This window comes from Geotrypetes seraphini, chromosome 16, assembly GCF_902459505.1.
Source record: "Geotrypetes seraphini chromosome 16, aGeoSer1.1, whole genome shotgun sequence".
NCBI classification, from domain to species: domain Eukaryota; kingdom Metazoa; phylum Chordata; class Amphibia; order Gymnophiona; family Dermophiidae; genus Geotrypetes; species Geotrypetes seraphini.
Window position 1 is genome coordinate 28,908,229 of NC_047099.1, and position 19,265 is coordinate 28,927,493.

The following is a 19,265-nucleotide window of genomic DNA, read 5'->3' on the forward strand; positions in this document are numbered from 1 at the left end:
ATAGTATGTGTCGGGATCTGGGAATGGTCGATACGGTTTGGTTGGATCATTTATGTTATTATATTTTGGTGTGCGCATATGCATTACTTCTATGAGGTCCTGCAGCTGGCCATGAGCCATATTGGGTAGCTGACAATTTTATTTCAGTAGCTGCTGCCCCTAAAGACTTTGAGGTAAAGTGGATAAATGCCTCGTATAAATTGCCAATAGACCTTATCTACCAGGTGGTCATTGGGAGCATCTATATATTTCAAAATGGATATTATTCATTCATCTGTAATACTGATATTTATTTCTTTATATATCAGCAGATCATGAATACTGAAACAACAGAGAGAGAGAATAAGACACCAGCTACAGGATTCATCATTCTGGGCTTCTCGAACCAATCTCACCAGCATGTCTTCATTTATACCATAGTTTTACTAGCATTCATTATCTCTGTTCTAGGAAACATCGGATTCTTAGTTTTAATGTTCTCTGACCGTCATCTTCGCAAACCCATGTACATCTTCCTCAGCAACTTGTCCTTCTTAGACATCTGCAGCACCACAGCGACTTTATCTACTATGCTGAAAAGTCTTTTAAAAGGGAAAATATTTATTTCCTTTTCTCTGTGTATGACCCAGATGTACATTTTCATCATTTCCATAAGCACGGAGTTTTTACTTCTTTCGGCCATGGCCTATGACCGTTATGTAGCAATATGCAAACCCCTGCATTACTCTCTCATCATGAGCAAAAGGATTTGCATATCACTGGTGGCCGCATCCTGGATATCGGGCTGTTTGGATGAAATTCCTGTGGTGGTTATCATATCTCAGTTCTCCTTCTGTGGTTCCAATGAGATTAACCATTTTTACTGTGACCCCAGTGCACTGCTAAAACTCTCCTGCAGTGGTACGCGCAACTTTGAAATACTAATGCTTTCGGAAGGGCCATTTCTGGCTGTCTTGCCCTTTCTCTTAACTCTGTCATCCTACATTTTTATCATTAGGGCCATCTTGACAATCCGCTCTGCTGCAGGGAAGCATAAGGCTTTCTCCACCTGCTCCTCCCACCTCACTGTTGTCCTGCTATTCTATGGGACTGTCTTATGCATCTACATGAGGCCCAATTCAATGCATTCACCAGAGACAGACAAGATATTTTCCCTTCTATATACAGTGCTCATTCCCATGCTAAACCCCATAATTTATACCCTGAGGAATCAAGAAGTTCAAAAAGCCCTGAAAAATCTCATCTTTAGAAAATAATATCAAAGTGAACATTTTCATTTTAGGCTTCTCCAGGACTATCAGTGATTTTGTTTGGCCTGGTTAAGGAATGAAAAGCTGGTGCAGATTTGTGATGTTTGTACATCTTCTAAGATGTACTTGGGTATATGTATAACATAAGCACTCACTACCCCACAAACCTCCTTCCCACATACATTCCAAAGAAAGCATGGCATAGAAGGCAGTGTGGCATGACCAGCCACAGCTTTATTGATCAATTTATTTCAATCAACATATAACCACAACTGCCAAATAGGGCCTGTACAGAACACAATGACAACAACACTTGCCACTTTAGTTTCCACTCTGAGCAAAAGGGTAATGACATAAACATAGTCTGCCCATTAGTTATTCTCATTAGAAATACATGATTAAATTAACTGGTCTCTTCTTTGATATTTATGGGCCTGGTATTGTCCTAGGTTCCAACTGCTGAAGTTGCCATCTAATCAAGCCATTGTGACATCACTGCTGAGGTTGGCTATTAGGCATTGATGGAATGAGGCATTATGACATCACAATCTAAGCTTTGGATTGTTGGTACTCTTTGAGTTTCTGCCAGGTAACATAGTAACATGGTAAATGATGGCAGATAAAGACCCGAATGGTCCATCCAGTCTGCCCATTAGTTATACCCATTAAAAATATATAATTAAATTAGCTTGTCTCTTCTTTGATATTTATGGGCCTGGTATTGTCCTAGGTTCCAACGGCTGAAGTTGCCGTCCAAGCTCACTCCAGCCTATCCAACCATCCCGTTGTTTGCAGGATATCTACCGTAAAGTCTGGCCAGTAACATCCTCATGTTTCAAATTAGTGAAGTTCCCATTGATACCCTCCCCAGCCCATCCTACACCGAATCACCACATGTGGAACACATACTGTACAAGTTTGTCCAATTCTTGCCTTAGTTCTTTCATTTATATTATTTGTTTGTTTTCTAATTAGAGATCCTTTGTGTTTATCCCACGCTTTTTTTGAATACCATCACTGTTTTCCTCTCCACCACCTCCCTCGGGAGGGCATTCCAGCCATCTGCCATCCTCTCCGTGAAAAGGAATTTCCTAACATTACTCCTAAGTCTTCCTCCCTGCAACTTCAAGTTCAAGATGATGGCTTTAAGAACTCTGGTCTATCAAAATGTATATCATCAAACACGAAGGTATTTTCGGCAAATTGTGACACCCTATGAGCCTAATAGATGTTTACGATCCCAGAATCAAAGGCTACTAAATCCAATCGTGCATGAAAATTATGCAGTTACCAGAGTGATGACTTTCTGCATTACAGATGTTAAGTTGTGGAACGTTTTGGTGGGCCATTTATGACTATGTATAGACCGGTTTCAGTTTAAGAAACATGTAAGAGAGATGTCATAAGAGTTATATAAGAATTACCTAAGAGTTGTTGAGATCTTAAGGTGGTACGTGTTGGGTAAATGGAGGCATTTTAGCATTAGTTGGGTAGTTAGAAGCATATTAGAGTATATTAAGGGTGTAGAGTGGGTAGGTGGGGTTTAAGTAGGAACTGGTCATATTAGATAGGTTTTATGTATTTTTTGAAGAGTAGGGTTTTAGTATCTTTCTTGAAGGTTTTGTAGTCTGTGGTCGATGACAACAGAATGGTGATTTGTCTGTCCAGTTTAGCTGCTTTGGTGGCTATTAGGTTGTCATATAGTTTTTTTTGTTTGACATTTTTGGATGGTGGGTATGTGAAAAGTGAGTGGGTTTTCCTGTGCCTGGATAAGGAGGATTGAGTTAGTCGGTTATTCCAGTAGGTTGGGCTTTCTCCGTTAATAGCTTTGAATAGTAGGCAGTAGAATTTGAAGTGTACTCTTGCTTGTATTGGGAGCCAGTGAGAGTCATGGTATGCTTCTGTGATGAGGTCATATTTTTTCAATGAGTAGATGAGTCTTAGGGCTGTATTTTGTATAGTTTGTAATTGTTTGATCATGGTCGCTGTACATGGGAGGTATAGTATGTTGCAGTAGTCTATTAGTCCAAGGATAAGGGATTGTCCCAAAAGTAGGAATTGCTTCCTGTCGAAGAATTTTCGGATTTGTCTTAGATTTATTCAGGTACTCAAGCATTTTTTCCCTGTCTGTCCTAGTGGGCTCACAATCTATCTAATGTACCTGGGGCAATGGGGGGATTAAGTGACTTGCCCAGGGTCACAAGGAGCAGCGTGGGTTTGAACCCACAACCCCAGGGTGTTGAAGCTGTAGCTTTAACCACTGCACCACACAATCCCCTTTAAATCCCTCTGGGCTTTGGGGCAGCTACCACAACGGCAGCTGTTAGCATAGCTTTGTAAAAGGGGTGGAGGTTATCTTTTTTAGCACAGAGGGGGCTTGTCTGGGGCAGAGAGTAAGCATTTCAGTGCTAGTTAGTGCAGCTATATTAGCATGCATGAACTGGTTAGCACGTAAATCATAGCCTACAAAATAGGTGTCGGTAGGTTCTCATGGGGGGGGGGGGGGGTGTCTGATAACTAATTCCTAATCCACCACTGAATATTGCCTCCTATCCCATGACTCTTTAATTTTCTCAGGAGCTTCTCATGAGGAACTTTGTCAAAAGCTTTCTGAAAATCTAGATACCCTACATCAACGGTTAGGGTATCAGAGTGAAAACTACAGGGGCAAGTGTTCAAATCCTGCTCCTAAACTTCAAATTATTTAATTCTCCATGGTGTCAGGTACAAACTTAAGAACTTATATTCACAATAAAAATAACCGATATCCTAGATGTGGAGAGGTGTTTAAGTCTAATTTTGGATATATGCTACAAGACATCTAAACATCGGGGCAGGGAAACATCCATTTTTGAAACTGCTAAACTCCAAAATGTTTTTTTGTAATAACCTATTTGAATGTCTTGGCCTTAGGACATCTAACTTTTTTCGCCATTTTTTAATACAAAAATGTCCACATTCAAAACATCCCAATCCAGACCATTTGGATGTGGGAGGAGCCAGCATAATAATGGACTGGCCATATAGACATCCCAACAGAGCAGTCGGGAACTTAGAGGGCGCTGCTGTGAACTTCAGTTAAAGAGTGTCAGATGTATATCTCCCAACACACCGGGAATACCTATTAACCAGACGTGTCACCAAAGACAATGTAATACAATGCAACAAACCAAAGAAAATCCTCAGCGTAGCATGTTGGGGGTTTTTTGGTTTGGTTTTTTTTGGAGTGCTCAGGAAAAAGTTTGTAAGAGACTAGACTTGGAGCAGAGCTCCAGCAGCAGGAAAACTCTCCTTCTTCAATCACAGCACATAACGTGACTTTGCATTTGATCTGTTTTTCAAGATCTTGCCAGTGTTGCATGCACGCCCAAAGCCTGCCCGCAACATGGCTCCACTAGACCCATCTGGAGCTCTGGACGCACAGAGGCTGGGTCACCTCACTAGACATCCAGAAAAGTGGTTTGGATTATCAGGACATGGACGTCCTGGAGATTAAGTCATGCAAATGTCGATTTAGGCCCTCTTTTACCAAGGTGTGCTAATGATTAATTTGTTCTAATTGCCACACATCTCTTATATACTTATGGATTGCCTGGTACTTAATGTGTTTAATCTGTTATTTATTTATTTAAAAATTATTTTAGCCTGCTTACATCTAAGTGATTCACACGAACACAAATCTAATTATCAAATCACAAAAGGAGGCGTAAAATATAATTCAGATTCATGGAAGTTCATGTTAATGTGCCTTTTACTAAAGTGCACTAACCGCGTCCATAGATTAACATGCATGCGTTAGCATTTAGCGTGCATTTAAATTGATTAGCGTGTACTAATCGGTTAGTGCACCTTAGTAAAAGAGGTCCTTAGGGCTCCTTTTACGAAGCCGCGGCAGCGTCTTTAATGCGCGTGATTTTTTTCATCACGCGCTAACCCCCGCGCTAGCCGGAAAACTACCACCTGCTCAAGAGGAGGCGGTAGCGGCTAACATGGCCGGAGGTTTAGCGCACGCTAATACGAGCGTTAAGGCCGCTAATGCACCTTCGCAAAAGGAGCCCTTAGTGAAAGGACCATATCATAAAATAAATTAAATTCCACTCAGCAAAACTTCTATAGCTTGAAATGCTCCTCTAAATTATTACTCATATATGTACATCCAGTTATAACATGCTGAGATCATTGCAAGCTTCTTAAATTTCCATCAAGAGCCTCAGCGACACCACTGCAGGCTCACACAGATCACAGCCTTAAGCTTCCCGTGTCAATTCTTCACTGGTTTTTTTTTTGTTTGTTTTTTTTAAAGTGCGCTTATTAATTTATATATCATTTGTGTCCGATCCGCCGTCCTTGTGGGGATGGGATCTTTGGTGCATACTTTGGCCTTGTGGAAGGCCCCACAAGACGATGGGCCGCCGGCGCAGACGTAGTCAATTTTTGCTCATTTGGGGTGCATATTTGACCTCTTTATCCCCTCAAGCGCGTAGTCTCATTTTTGAATATTCTCTCATAGATGTCTGGACCAGATACTGCGATCAGTTGTATATTTCTCTTTTTCTTATGTTGAGGCAAACCTTTTGGATGACCCAGGGGCCGCAAGAGTACGGACTTCGGGAGTATCTGAGACCTTTTGGTCACCGCCATTAATGATCTCCTGAGTGTGTGGTGGTGGTGGTGGTGGTGGGGGGGGGTAGTTTTGCTTCGACAGGGCGGGTTTGGATGGGTAAGGAAGGGTTGCATTCTACTGGAACTGTTGTGCTTTGTTGACTTCTTATTGTTTGCTCTGGATTCTGTTGGTTGAATTTCCTGGTTTCATTCATAATAAAAACAGATTTGAACATAAATACGCATAAATAAGTTGAAGTTCATTTAAATAGCTTTCCTCTTTTATTTATAATAGCTTATAAATGTACTTAGCTTTTGTTTTGCGGTCATACAGGTAGGGATTATATGCTATTTACAGTGGTCCAGAAAGCTGGTGGGAGACTCAAAAAGAGATTACGCCTTGAAAAAGCTCCCGCAAAACATGTCGGCAAGATAATCCCTACCTGTATGACCACAAAACAAAAGCTAAGTACATTTATAAGCTATTATAAATAAAATATGAAAGCTATTTAAATGAACTTCAACTTATTTATGTGTATTTAAATGAAATATCAATTTAGAAGCACACTTTATAAAAAAAAGAGCCAGTGAAGAATTGGCACGTGAACCTTAAGGCCATGAACTGTGTGAGTCTGGAGTGGTGTCACTGAGGTTCTTGAAGGAAATTTAAGAAGCTTGTGATGATATGTGCATGTTCTAACTGAATATATACATATATGAGTAATAATTTGCTAAAAGGACCTGCATAACTCTTGTGCCCAGGTCCCCCTCCCAACATCTGGTCAAGTAAAGACCTCTTATTTTAGCTCCTAAACAAGTTAAAAACCCCTGTAACTCATCCCACAACAAGTAGCCCCCTCACAACAAGTAAAGAACCCCCCTCTCAATTCCCCAGTCAGAAAAGGCCATCCAGGCTCCCCGGTGGTCCAGAAGGGTGTTAGGGCAGGAGCTATTTGCAGAATTGCATGCAGCACTGTGATCCATGTCCAACCTTTATGCAGGAACAGATAGCTGAGGGGAGATATGATTGAAGTCTAAAAAATCCTGAGCGGTGTAGAATGGGTACAAGTGGATCGATTTTTCACTTCATCAAAAAATTACAAAGACTAGAGGACACTCCAGGAAGTTACAGGGAAATACTTTAAAAACAAATAGGAGAAAATATTTTTTTTTTCAGTGAGAGAATAGTTAAGCTCTGGAATGCATTGCCAGAGGTTGTGGTAAGAGATGATAGTGTAGCTGGTTTTAAGAAGGGTTTGGACAGTTTCCTGGAGGAAAAGTCCTTAGTCTGTTATTGAGAAAGACATAGGGCAAGCTTCTTTGCTTGCCCTGGATCGGTTGCATTGAATGTTGCTACTCTTTGGGGTTTTGACAGATACTAGTGACCTGGATTGGCCACTTTGAGGACAGGCTACTGGGCTAGATGGACCATTGGTATGACCCAGTAAGGCTGTTCTTATGTTCTCAGCACAATTCTATAAAAGATACACATGTCTTGTAGAATCACTCTAAGTGCTATTTTAGTTGGCACTAAATTTTTGGGTGTTATATATAAGAATCAGGCCCAATATTTTTAATTGCACATCATCAAATCATTTATGCCTTTTTTGGACCAGATATAAATGTGTTTAGCAGCATTTGTGTGCTGTGGGCAATGGTTCTGTGAAACTATTTTATAAAGGCACATAGACACCTATGTTACCTTTATAAACTAGGCTTTATTTGTTACATAATCAAGCTGATGCCATCTTAAAGTTTATTTGATCAAATGCAAAGGACCAAAAGCTTATTAACAAGAGAAACAAATTAGGCAAACATTTAAGCAAGCGATGACAATGTTCTTGGCTATTCTTTGAGTTTCTGTATCCGGAACGACCCTCATTCCCAAACCATCATGTCCCAGAAGCTTTGACCATCTTTATAATCTGGCTGATTCAAAATCCAGACATTATTAAGGAAGAACCAACCAACTAAACCTCATAAGTAGGTTCAAAATATTTGTGCTTATTTTTTTTTTTTTATTACTAAAGCCATGAACTTAGATTGCATTTAGTTCCACGGCTCAAGATCTAAGAACGCTAAGATGAAATTAACTGTCATGTATGTCTTATTATGAGTAGAACTTGCATTATGGATAGACGAGATCACACCAACAGGTAAGTTTGAATATATATCTATATATATTTCTCAATGCTAGAAAATTGTGTTCTGTGAAATTACACATACAGATCCATAAAATTAAGAAATGGCATTGAATATAAGCACCTTTAGCTGTGATCATTATTGAGTGAATTACAAATCATTACAGGATTCACTGGGTATGACATGGAAGGGTTTATATTTCATGATATTCAATCGTTGCTGTGGCTAAATCTAAGATTAATTTCTAAATCTTTTATTTTACTATAATTTGAAGTGCATTTTCACTATATAAGCATGGGATCTCCTAGGGAGAGCAGGAAATAGTGGCTGCTGTGGATAGACAGACCGAATGGGCCATTTGACCTTTATCTGCCATCATATTTCTATAACCATAAAGCTCTATGACCTCACAGTGCAAGTGTTAAGAGCCTTAGCTTATAACAATAATGCTCTATGACCTCACAATGCAGGTGTAAAGAGCCTTAGCCTATAGGGAGAGGAGAAGATAATAGATGTTGCTGATGGGCAGACTGGATGGGCCATTTGGCCTTGATCTGCCATCATGTTTCTATTACCAAAAAGCTCTTTGACCTCATAATACAGGTGTAAAGAACCTTTGCCTATAGGGAAAGGAGGAGATCTTGGATGCTATAGATAGGCAGACCGGATGGCCTTTTCCTGCCATCACGTTTCTCTGTTTCTATGTACGAGTACTTTTTTTTCAGTGTCAGAATGCAAAATGAAAGTTGAAATGAAAAACTGAAATTCTGGAATCTTTTAGTAAAAGCAGATTATAAATTTATCCATCTGGACCAAAGATTTTGAAATCTACATGTCAGAACAATCATCCCTTTAAGTAATGCTTAACTGATTCATTGCAGGCTGGCGCAGTAAATGCTCCGATGCCCGCCGAAATCAAATGAACTTCAGAGCATTTCCCAAGTGGCATTCCCTTGTTCAGCTTTGTAAAAAAGGGGGCCAATATGTGTTAATATCAAAATCTGACTTGTTTAATATTTGACAAGATCTGTCTCAAGTTTTTCTAACTCTGCAGGCAATGAAATCTGGAAAAATTATTCTTTATTTCAGAAACCAGACCCCCCCTCTGTTCTTACCTTTCCACAACAATGATACAGGAATCAGTCGAGAGAGAACTTCTATCTCTTGAATTTAATACTGTTCAATAGTGTGAAATAAGCTAAAACACAAGAATCTTAAAGGATGATCTTGTATGACATTTCCAATGCGTATAGTGTCTTATTTTTTTTTATTTATGCAATTAATAATCTTAAATCAAGCAAATACACTTGAATATAAAATAGAAATCCAGAAAACAATTTCACATATGCCATAAAGAAAAATAAACATAGAAACACAGAAATAGGTTGGAAGATAAAGGCCAAATGGCCTACCCAGTCGGTTCTAAATTACTGAATTACTTTCTAGTCAACAATATGGGGCTCATGTTATTAGAGAAAAATGTTTCAAGTGTGGAAATCTGTTTCATGAATCATTTTATGTATGTAATCATTTTGTAAAGCATTTTGATATAAAATGGTATAGAAATTTTTTAAATAAATAATTCATAGGGAAGGGGTAAAACGCGGACCTGACGGACCTGACCGATCTAAACCCGCACGGCCTTAAAAATCTGAGGTCCGTGTCCGTGCCACTTGTAGTTTCTGTCTCTGACAGACCTCGATGAGATTTTAGCGCTGACGGATCCGTCTCAGCATAGGGAGGGGAAAGTATTAGGATCCGTCAGCGCTAAAATCTCATCGAGGTCTTGAGGTCCGCGTTTTACCCCTTCTCCAAGAAAGGCAGAGCAGAGGGGTACATCGAGCAATTCAGAGGAAGGAAAGCAGCCGAGGCTCTGCCTCGTGCCTACGATCCTCAGAGGGAACCCCGGCAGCACCCAGCAATGTTTGGAGACTTCTGATCCATAACACACGTCCGAAACCTATGTTCCCGCTCTCTTGGCTTCTGCTCTGCCGCTCCAGCACTAGTCTCTGGCTCTGACAGACCTTGATGAGATTTTAGTGCTGATGGACACGGACCTCAGATTTTTAAGGCTGTGCGGGTTTAGATCCGCGAGGTCCGTCAGGTCCGCGAGGTCCGCGTTTTACCCCTTCCATAATTCATATTGTATACATCTGAAGTATCCTGACTAATTAACAGACCCGTTACATGTAGACATAGGGCTCCTTTTATCAAGGCGCACTACAGGGGTTAGCGCGTCGGACAGTTCATCACGCGCCAACCCCCGCGGTAAGCCTAAAAACTAACGCCTTGTCAATGGAGGCGTTACTGACTAGCACGGCAGGCGGTTGAACACGCGTTAACCGCCTACATTACGTTGATAAAAGGAGCCCATAGCAGGAGGCTGAGAATAAACAAAACCTGAATTCAAATCCTGCTGTTGTTCCTTGAGATCTGGGGCAGAAGTTATCAACATTGGTTATTCTAGTCTTAAGAAGAGTTATGCTACTCTTAATCCCCATTATTAACAGCTAGGACTCATTATATAAAATGGGTCTTGTGCTAAAACAGCATGGGTTAATGCGAAAACAGCAATCTTAATGGTAGCTCTTGTTGATAACTACACCCTTCAGCCTTCTTTTGCCTCAGATATACACTTCTCCCTCCGTATCCATGGGGGCTAGAGGAAGAGCTGGTCTGCGAATATTAAAAAAACGTGAATAATATTTGGGCCGGTTCTGCCCCTAACCCCCGCTTCCCCCCGGCTATTTTAAGCCCTGTAAGCCCCCCCCCCTAAGCCTTACCTGGTGGTCTAGCAGGTTTTCGGGACAGGAGCGATCTTCCCACGCTCCTGCTCCATGCAGATCGCTCATAAGAAATGGCTGCCGTGAGCTCCCGTCGCAGTCTCTTTTTTTCATAGCTGTGTATAAAGAGATTAGGATTGACATCTGCTGTCCATGGTGCTGAAAACTTTGTCAATGCCAGGAGACAAAAGGTCACCAAATTCCTAAAAGTTCACATGCACTCCAAGAAAGAAAGACAGAAAGAAACTATTCTCTGCTCTTAGGAATCAGATTCAGCTGAATTTAGATAGAGCTGACTAATTTAGTTGAGTTTGCTCACGGTTAAACTATTCTACTGAGTTCATTGTCTTGCAGTTATAAAATATTTTCAAGTGATGGTTTATAGATTATCAGGCTCATAATCAAAAAACATAAATGTCCCCCAAAAATCCTAAATCAGCACTTGGACATTCTAATTGCTAGGACATCCAAGTGCCGATAATCATACCTACAGACTTTGAGATGAATTGAATGAGTGCCTTGCTTAAACCAATGATGACCATTGGGATCACCATTTTTAAGAACATAAGAACAATCATACTGGGTCGGACCAATGGTCCATCTAGCCCAGTCTCCTGTTTCCAACAGTGGCCAATCCAAGTCAGAACCCCAAAGAGTAGCAACATTCTGGAACCCCAAAGAATAGCAAGATTCCGGAATCCCAAGTAGCAGCAACATTCTATGCTAGCAATCCTAGGGCAAGCAGTGGCGTCCCCCATGTCTGTCTCAATAGCAGACTATAGACTTTTCCTCCATATCTTTCTTAAGCCTAGCTATAATAGCCACTGTAACCACCTCCTCTGGCAATGAGTTCCAGAGCTTAACTATTCTTTGAATAAAAAAATATTTCATTCTATTTTTTTTAAAAAGCTGCTTTGGGGGCCGTTGACGTCATATATTACCTCACTATAATAGGTCTTTGATTATGAGTCAGTTTTGGTTTATTTTCGTACACATCCAGGAAAGGATGGGGGGGCTATTTCTGTCCTAATTTGACTTTTCAGTATGTCCACCTGGGGTTGGAGGAGGGTGGGAGGATATTTTTAATCTGAATAGGGTAAGGTTATTGGGATAGTCTATGTTTCTGTGTTTTATTGAATAATCATTGGGTGGGGGGGGGGGGAGAAAATGGTTGGTTATGCATATTTGTAAGTTGAATGTGCTTTCATTAACTTATTATATGATATATATTTGTGTATTGCACTTTTGAAGTTTAGAAAATCAATAAAGAATTTTTTAAAAAAAGTATTTCCATATAATTTCATTGAGCGTATCCTGTGGTATTTGAAAAAGTGGAAACTTGGTTCACACTTCATACCCATTCTGCACCACTCAGGATTTTGTGGACCTCAATCATATCTCTCAACTCTTTTCCAAGCTTCTTTATATATTATTCATTCTGCTGCTAACTTATGTTCTTATGTTCTTAACTTTAAGTGTTTTGTCTCTTTCTTTATGTTCCAACAGATTTTGTACATTGAAGCCATGGATAAAGATAATAAAACATTTTCATCAGGATTCGTCATTCTGGGCTTCTCTAACCAGCCTCACCAGCATGCCTTCATTTATACGATAGTTTTACCAGCCTTCATTATTTCTGTTATGGGAAATGTTTTGTTCTTAATATTAATGTGTTCTGACCATCGTCTCCACAAACCCATGTACTTCTTCCTCAGCAACTTGTCCTTCTTAGATATCTGTAACACCACAGTTACTCTCTCTACAATGCTGGAGAGTCTTTCAAAAGGGAAAATCTTAATTTCATTTTCTCTATGTATGACACAGATGTACTTTTTCATAATTTCTGTAAGTACAGAATTCTGGCTTCTCACTGCTATGGCTTATGATCGTTATGTAGCAATATGTAAACCTCTACATTACCCACTGATCATGAACAAGAAGCTTTGCATATCCCTGATAGCTGCTTCCTGGATATGCGGCTGTCTGGATGAATTTCCGATAGTAGATATTATATCCCAGTACTCCTTTTGTGGTTCCAACGAGATTAACCATTTCTACTGTGACCCCAAGTCACTGATAGATCTCTCTTGCAGTGATACCCATAACTTTGAAATACTAGTATTCTGTGAAGGACCACTTGTGGCTGTCACCCCCTTTCTATTAATCCTGCTATCCTACATCTTTATTATTTCTACCATACTGAAAATCCGCTCTTCTGAAGGGAGATACAAGGCCTTCTCTACCTGCTCCTCCCACCTCACCATCGTTCTTCTGTTCTATGGGAGTGTTGCATGCATCTACATGATGCCGAACTCAATGACTTCACCAGAGCAAGACAAAATGTTTGCCCTTCTCTATACAGTACTCATTCCCTTACTAAACCCTTTAATTTATACCCTAAGAAATCATGAAGTTAAAAATGCCCTAAAAAAATGTATCTTTGGAAAATAATATGAAAGAAAATAAGATAGTATCACTGCCATCTACAAGTAGAAATACAAGTCTTTTTTTCTTAGTTAATTCTGTGATGGAGAAAAAAAAAATCTACTATAAAATTAATAAAATCCATTAGAAAATCAAAACACATATCTATCACTGCATTATCTCCCCCTTTTACAAAACCTTGCGTGGTTTTAAGCACCGCAGGGGCGGTAACAGCTCCTATGCTCATAGAAATTTTATGAGCATCGAAGCTGTCACTGCCGCGGCCGGCGTTAAAAAAACCTTGCTTTGTAAAAGGGGTTTTGTTTTTTTTTTTTAATAAAAGGGGGTTATATACTGTCTACATGTTTTCAAAACTCAGGTACAATTTCAAACATCACAGCATTTTAAATTTAAAGAAAAGCATTTAAATAATGTTAGCAATATATGTTTTCATTGCTAAATGTGCATCCAAAATAATGCTAAGATTACAAATGCAATCTGAGAACATTGATGCTGTTGTTTTGGTGAAGCTGCATTTTCAGTCTGCCTTTCTTCCATCTCTTGATACACTCAAGGTTCATGACTTGATAATGTAAGATATGCGGCAACTCAACGTCAAATCATATTGGAACAAGCTTATAGGGCAACTAAGATTATGTATATAAGAAGAAATACAATATGCTTTGTTTCATAGATGCAGAGGATTGTATGGCCAAATATGGCCAGAAGATCAATGGCCAAATATGAATAATAATAATAACAGTTTATATACCGCAGGACCGTGAAGTTCTATGCGGTTTACAATGATTAAAAGGTGTTACAAATTGAGTAGAGTTAACAAAGTTAAAAGCTAGTGATTAACAGCTCTAGAAATCAGTTATGGTGGAATAAGATTGTACAAATCAGTTGCCTAAATACTTCAGGAACAGATATGTTTTTAGATGTCTCCTAAATTCCCCATAAGTATTAGTGAGCATAACTAATTGTTCCAGATCTTTACCCCCATAATGCTGCCTGATATGAGAAAAGATGGTGATGATGTCTTTTAAATTTACATCCTCTAACCAGTGGAGAAACAAAATTCATGTGTGAGCTTCTCTTATGTCTGTTGGTTGAGAAAGAGAAAAAGTCAGTTATGTATTTAGGGGCTAAACCAAATAGTACCATAAAGCAAAAACATCCAAACTTAAACTTCACATGTGCCTCCATCGGCAGACAATGCAGAAGCCAGTTGGAAGGTGTTACATGATCGAACTTCTTCAACCCAAAAATCAGCTTGACCGCCGCATTCTGCACCAGTTGTAATCGTCGCATTTTCTTCTAGGAAATTGCCAAGTAGGCGATATTACAGTAATCAATTTGACTCAATATAAGGGATTGTACCAGAATTCTAAATGATGAAGCATCAAATTATGCTCTAATGGACGGAAGCTTCCAGAGAGTGAAAAAACCCTTTCTAACCAAGGAGTCCACCTGGTCATTCATGGTTTGGCTCTGGTCCAATGTTACATCCAATACCTTCATAGTAGATTGAATAGGATAACTAAGTTTATTGATGCACCGTGATGTTTTAGTGTCAAGCAGGTGTGACGAAGCTACAAAAAAATTTGTTTTTTCTGAATTAAGCTTTAGTTAAGAATTCAGTCAAAAAGGATGACTGTACTGCAAGAGTCATTGAATTCTTATCCTATAATAATAATAAATTTATTCTTTTATACCGCCATTACCAAAAGTTCTAGATGGTTTATACCATAAGAAACTGAACAGTCAGCAAAATACATTCATACCATAAAAATAAAATCATACAAAAAGTTAAAAATGTGATTACAATCTTAAAAATACCCAACTAAGTAATGAATTTGTCAAACAGAGAAGACTTGACTAATTGTCGAAAAGAACAATAAGACATGGCTTAATGAATACATTCACCAAGCCAGAATTGTAGTTTACCTGCTTGAAACGCTAAGGGCCTATCGAAGAAGGTCTTATATCTGACACCATTTGGCTTAGGATAGGCAAATAAGTGAGAACTTCTTATATTCCTTGATGGTCTATATAACTCGAAATGAGGAGACTCTCCTGATATCAACTTAAAACAAATGAAAGAAAATTTAAATAGTACTCCTTTTTCTAGTGATAACCAATGCAATAGACGATAATATGGGCTAATGTGGTCATTCTTCTTCAGACTAAAAATCAGACGAACCGCGGTATTCTGAATTATTCTCATTACTCTTAAAATTTATTGGTGAAATCCCAAATAAATGATGTTACAATAATCCAGAATGGGTAAGATCAATGATTGTACCAATAGCCTAAAAGACACTGGATCAAAGTATTTTTTAATGGTCCGTAATTTCCATAATATAAAAAAAACATTTTTATACCATTAAATTTGTATGATTGATCCAAGTCAGTTGACGGTCAAGCGTGATTCCCAGAATTTTAATGGAATTGGTTATTGGATAGCCATGTCCATCGAGATAAAGTGATGTTTCTGTTATTTTATCATTAGGGCTGGCTAAAAAAATTTTGGTCTTTTCTGTGTTAAGTTTCAGCCTGAAATTGATAGTCCATTGCTCTATCTGAGATAATATAGACGATATCTGATTTATGACTTCCACAGTAAACTTATTTAAAGGAAACAATATAGAGATGTCATCGGCATAAATATATATGTCATCGGCATATTCTTGAGGTTTGCCTAGCCAGAACGAAAGGAACGTAGGCCAATCACCTAGCATGATGATGTCGAGGACTGTAGGACATTACTGAAGGACTCAGACTTTGCAATAAATATTTACTCTATAGCAGGGGTGTCCAACCTGTGGGAAAAAGACACTTGTAACCCAGAATAGAATCATACATGCTACATAAAATTATACATGCAATGGAAGATAAGAACATCTAGAACAGCAATTAACTGCTCACATTGTCATTCTATAGAGCAGAGGTGTCCAACCTTATGGCTTCCCTGGGCCACATTGGCCGAAAAAAAATTTTCTGGGGCCACAGAAACGCGCAAACACTGCAGCAAGACAGAGGAGGGAGCCGGCAAGACGGTAAACACCCGGGGACAGCAAAGGAAAACACTGCATTGCCCTCGACCAGGGCCGCACAAAATATTTCACGGGGCCGCATGCAGCCCTCGGGCCACAGGTTGGACACCCCTGCTATAGAGTAAATATTTATTGCAAAGTCTGAGTCCTTCAGTAATGTCCTACAGTCCTCGACATCATCATGCTAGGTGATTGGCCTACATTCCTTTCGTTCTGGCTAGGCAAACCTCAAGAATATCATTGACGTAATCTGTGGCTATCCTCCAATTCCTAATGTTCTAAATAGTCTGGGCTGAATAAATGATAGTCCTTGCCCCTGGTCAGTGGCGTAGCGAGGGTGAGTGGTGTCTCTCCCCCACCCTCCTCTCCACCCTGCTCTTCCACCACCCCCCCCCCCCCCCCCCGCTGCACATGCATCCCCTTCCCTTCTCCTGTACCTACTGGAACAGAATATACGCAAGGCTAGACTCAAATAGGGCAGTGGTCTTTGACCGAAGGGCCGCTGCATGAGCGTTCTGCTGGGCATGATGGACCACCGGTCTGACCCAGAAGTGGCAAATTTTATGTTCTTATGTTCCCATCACGAGCAGCATCACAAACTTGCTGCCCGTTTCATGTCAGCTCTCCCTCTGACGTCACGCCCTAGGTGCGGAACCCGGAAGTGACGTCACGGGCAGCCAGTTCATGATGCTGCTCGTGACGGGAAAATTAAAGAGGTAAGGGGGAAGGGAGCGTAAGCAAGGGAGCGGAAAGGAGGATGGCTGCTAGAGCCCCCACTAAGACGGCACCTAGGGCAGTCTGCCCCCACTCACTAGGGTTACCAGAAGTCCGCATTTCCCCGGAAATGTCCTCCTGTTCGAGGACATGTCCAGGGTCCAGACGGCTTTTCAAAACCCGGCATCTGGGTTTCACTTTTACTTGATTATCATTCAGTACTGTATTATACCTATCTAATACCTGTAAAATAAAAAGAAATAATTTTTTAAAAAATAAATTGTTTATTCATTTTAAAATCAAATACATAGTGCAAACAGCTAAACAAACAAGTAATATATCCAACTGCACTTTGATTCAATCAAATGTTATACAGTTATTAAATCCCACCTCCCACCCTCCCTCTCCCTCTCCCCCACCTCCCCTCCCCCCCTAGATATGTATATGTGTGCCTAATTTTTTCAGCTCTGATTTTCCAGCATCAAGTAAAGAATTCACTCCACAGGGGGCTAATTATCATGTGCTCAAAACTCATTTGAGCACAGAACAGTCACAAAATTGTGTGCTATAACTGTTCTAACTCTGTGTAAAGCTGGAGCGGACTTTATCGTATAGCAGTGTATCGTAAACTTTTTAAAGACTCAGTACAATTAACTCGGGGCCACGTCTGGAGAGCCTCTGGGCATGCGTGGACATCAACATGAGGACATCACGCCCGGCTCTGAGGACTGTGGCAGAGTATTTTATCATGGCACCGTAGTATTGGACTGTGGGCCTATATATTTATTCAAGACACTTTTCGTTATAACTTAGTAGATTCTCAAGAGACTCCTACAGTAGGCCTGTGTGGCTGAAACATGTACATGTCGAGTCATTAAGTTATTGGATGAATAAAGTAATTTGAACATCGGATGAGTAAAAGGACATCTTTATAATAATTTGTGGTCATCAGTCTTAGGACAATGCCACTCTTTATTTTATATATCATCACGTTAACATCCTTACATTGTCAGCAGTAAGGATGCCCAATCCCTCCTGCTGGAACCCCCTAAAGATCGTCAACAGGAGGGATGCCCAGTCCCTTCTGCCAGAACCTCCACCCTGAAAAGTAGCCCACCCAGACCTGCCCCCAAGCCCATTCAGACCACCCTAAGCCTACCCTAAAACCCCTGTACCCTATTGAAATCGCCGGCCGGAGGCGTCCTTCCTGCCTCCAGCTGACTGGCCCACCTTCACTAGCATAGCAGGCCTGACCCTTCCCAGTGCATCATGGGATGTACTAGGGAGGGGCCTAAGGTTCTGATTGTCCCAGGCACATAAGGCCCCTCCCATAGTAGGGTCCTTAGGCACCTGAGCCAACCGGAATCATAGGCCTCTCTTGCAGTGCATTCTGGAATGCACTGGGTGTGGCCTAAGATTCCGATTGGCCAGATCAAAGCATATTTAAAACACAGTCACAGGATGTTTAGATTGCACTCAGTTGAGCGACAATAGGGATAGAGTAGAAGGAGCACATACAGTGATTTTTACCTGTCATCCTCTTCTACCTTTCTATAGGACGACTTTATTGCTAAAATGTTTGTATTTTCATCTTCATATGTTTAGAATATTGGACACAATGCATTTACATTAAGGGGTCCTTTTACTACGGTATGCTAACTGATTTATCACGCGCTAATCAGTATATAATTTCTAAGGTGCCTATTATATTCTATGGGCGTCTTAGCATTTAGCATGCACTAATCTTTAGCATGTGCTAAACCAGTTAGCGCGCCTTAGTAAAAGGACCCCTAAATGGGCGCAGGCAATAAATTCTTCCAGATGATTTTTTTTAAGCAAAACCTACTAGAATCGTTTTTGAGGGGTCGTAGACCTTGCAAAAAGAAAGTCAATTATAACATTGGACTGGAGAAGTAGCTTAATGGGCTGAGAGCCAGGGGAACCGCATTCAAATCCCACCGCAGCCCTTGTGACTCGGTGCAAATCACTTACAGCTACTCTCCATTACCCCCGGTACAAAACATGGACATGTAAACCACTTTGAACATAACCTCAGCAAGGTTAAAGGTCAAATCTCATCCCCTTTCAACTTCCTTATAATAATATTAAAAAATTACTTTGAATACAATCTTAAATAAAAAGAATCACATACAAAGGAATGCTGACTGAACTTTATACAATGACATAGCAGTAGCTTTGCAGGAGAGTAACATAGTAACATAGTAGATGACGGCAGATAAAGACCCGAATGGTCCATCCAGTCTGCCCAACCTGATTCAATTTAAATTTTT

At 40.2% G+C, this 19,265-nt stretch overlaps 1 protein-coding gene across 1 annotated transcript; it reads left to right on the forward strand.

Moving 5' to 3' along the window:
• The first annotated feature begins 680 nt into the window (after positions 1-680).
• Positions 681-1,256, forward strand: LOC117349787 (olfactory receptor 1038-like). The gene has a single exon (XM_033923380.1). It carries the CDS (start codon positions 681-683, stop codon positions 1,254-1,256), a length of 576 nt encoding a protein of 191 aa, XP_033779271.1.
• Positions 1,257-19,265: the final 18,009 nt, after the last annotated feature.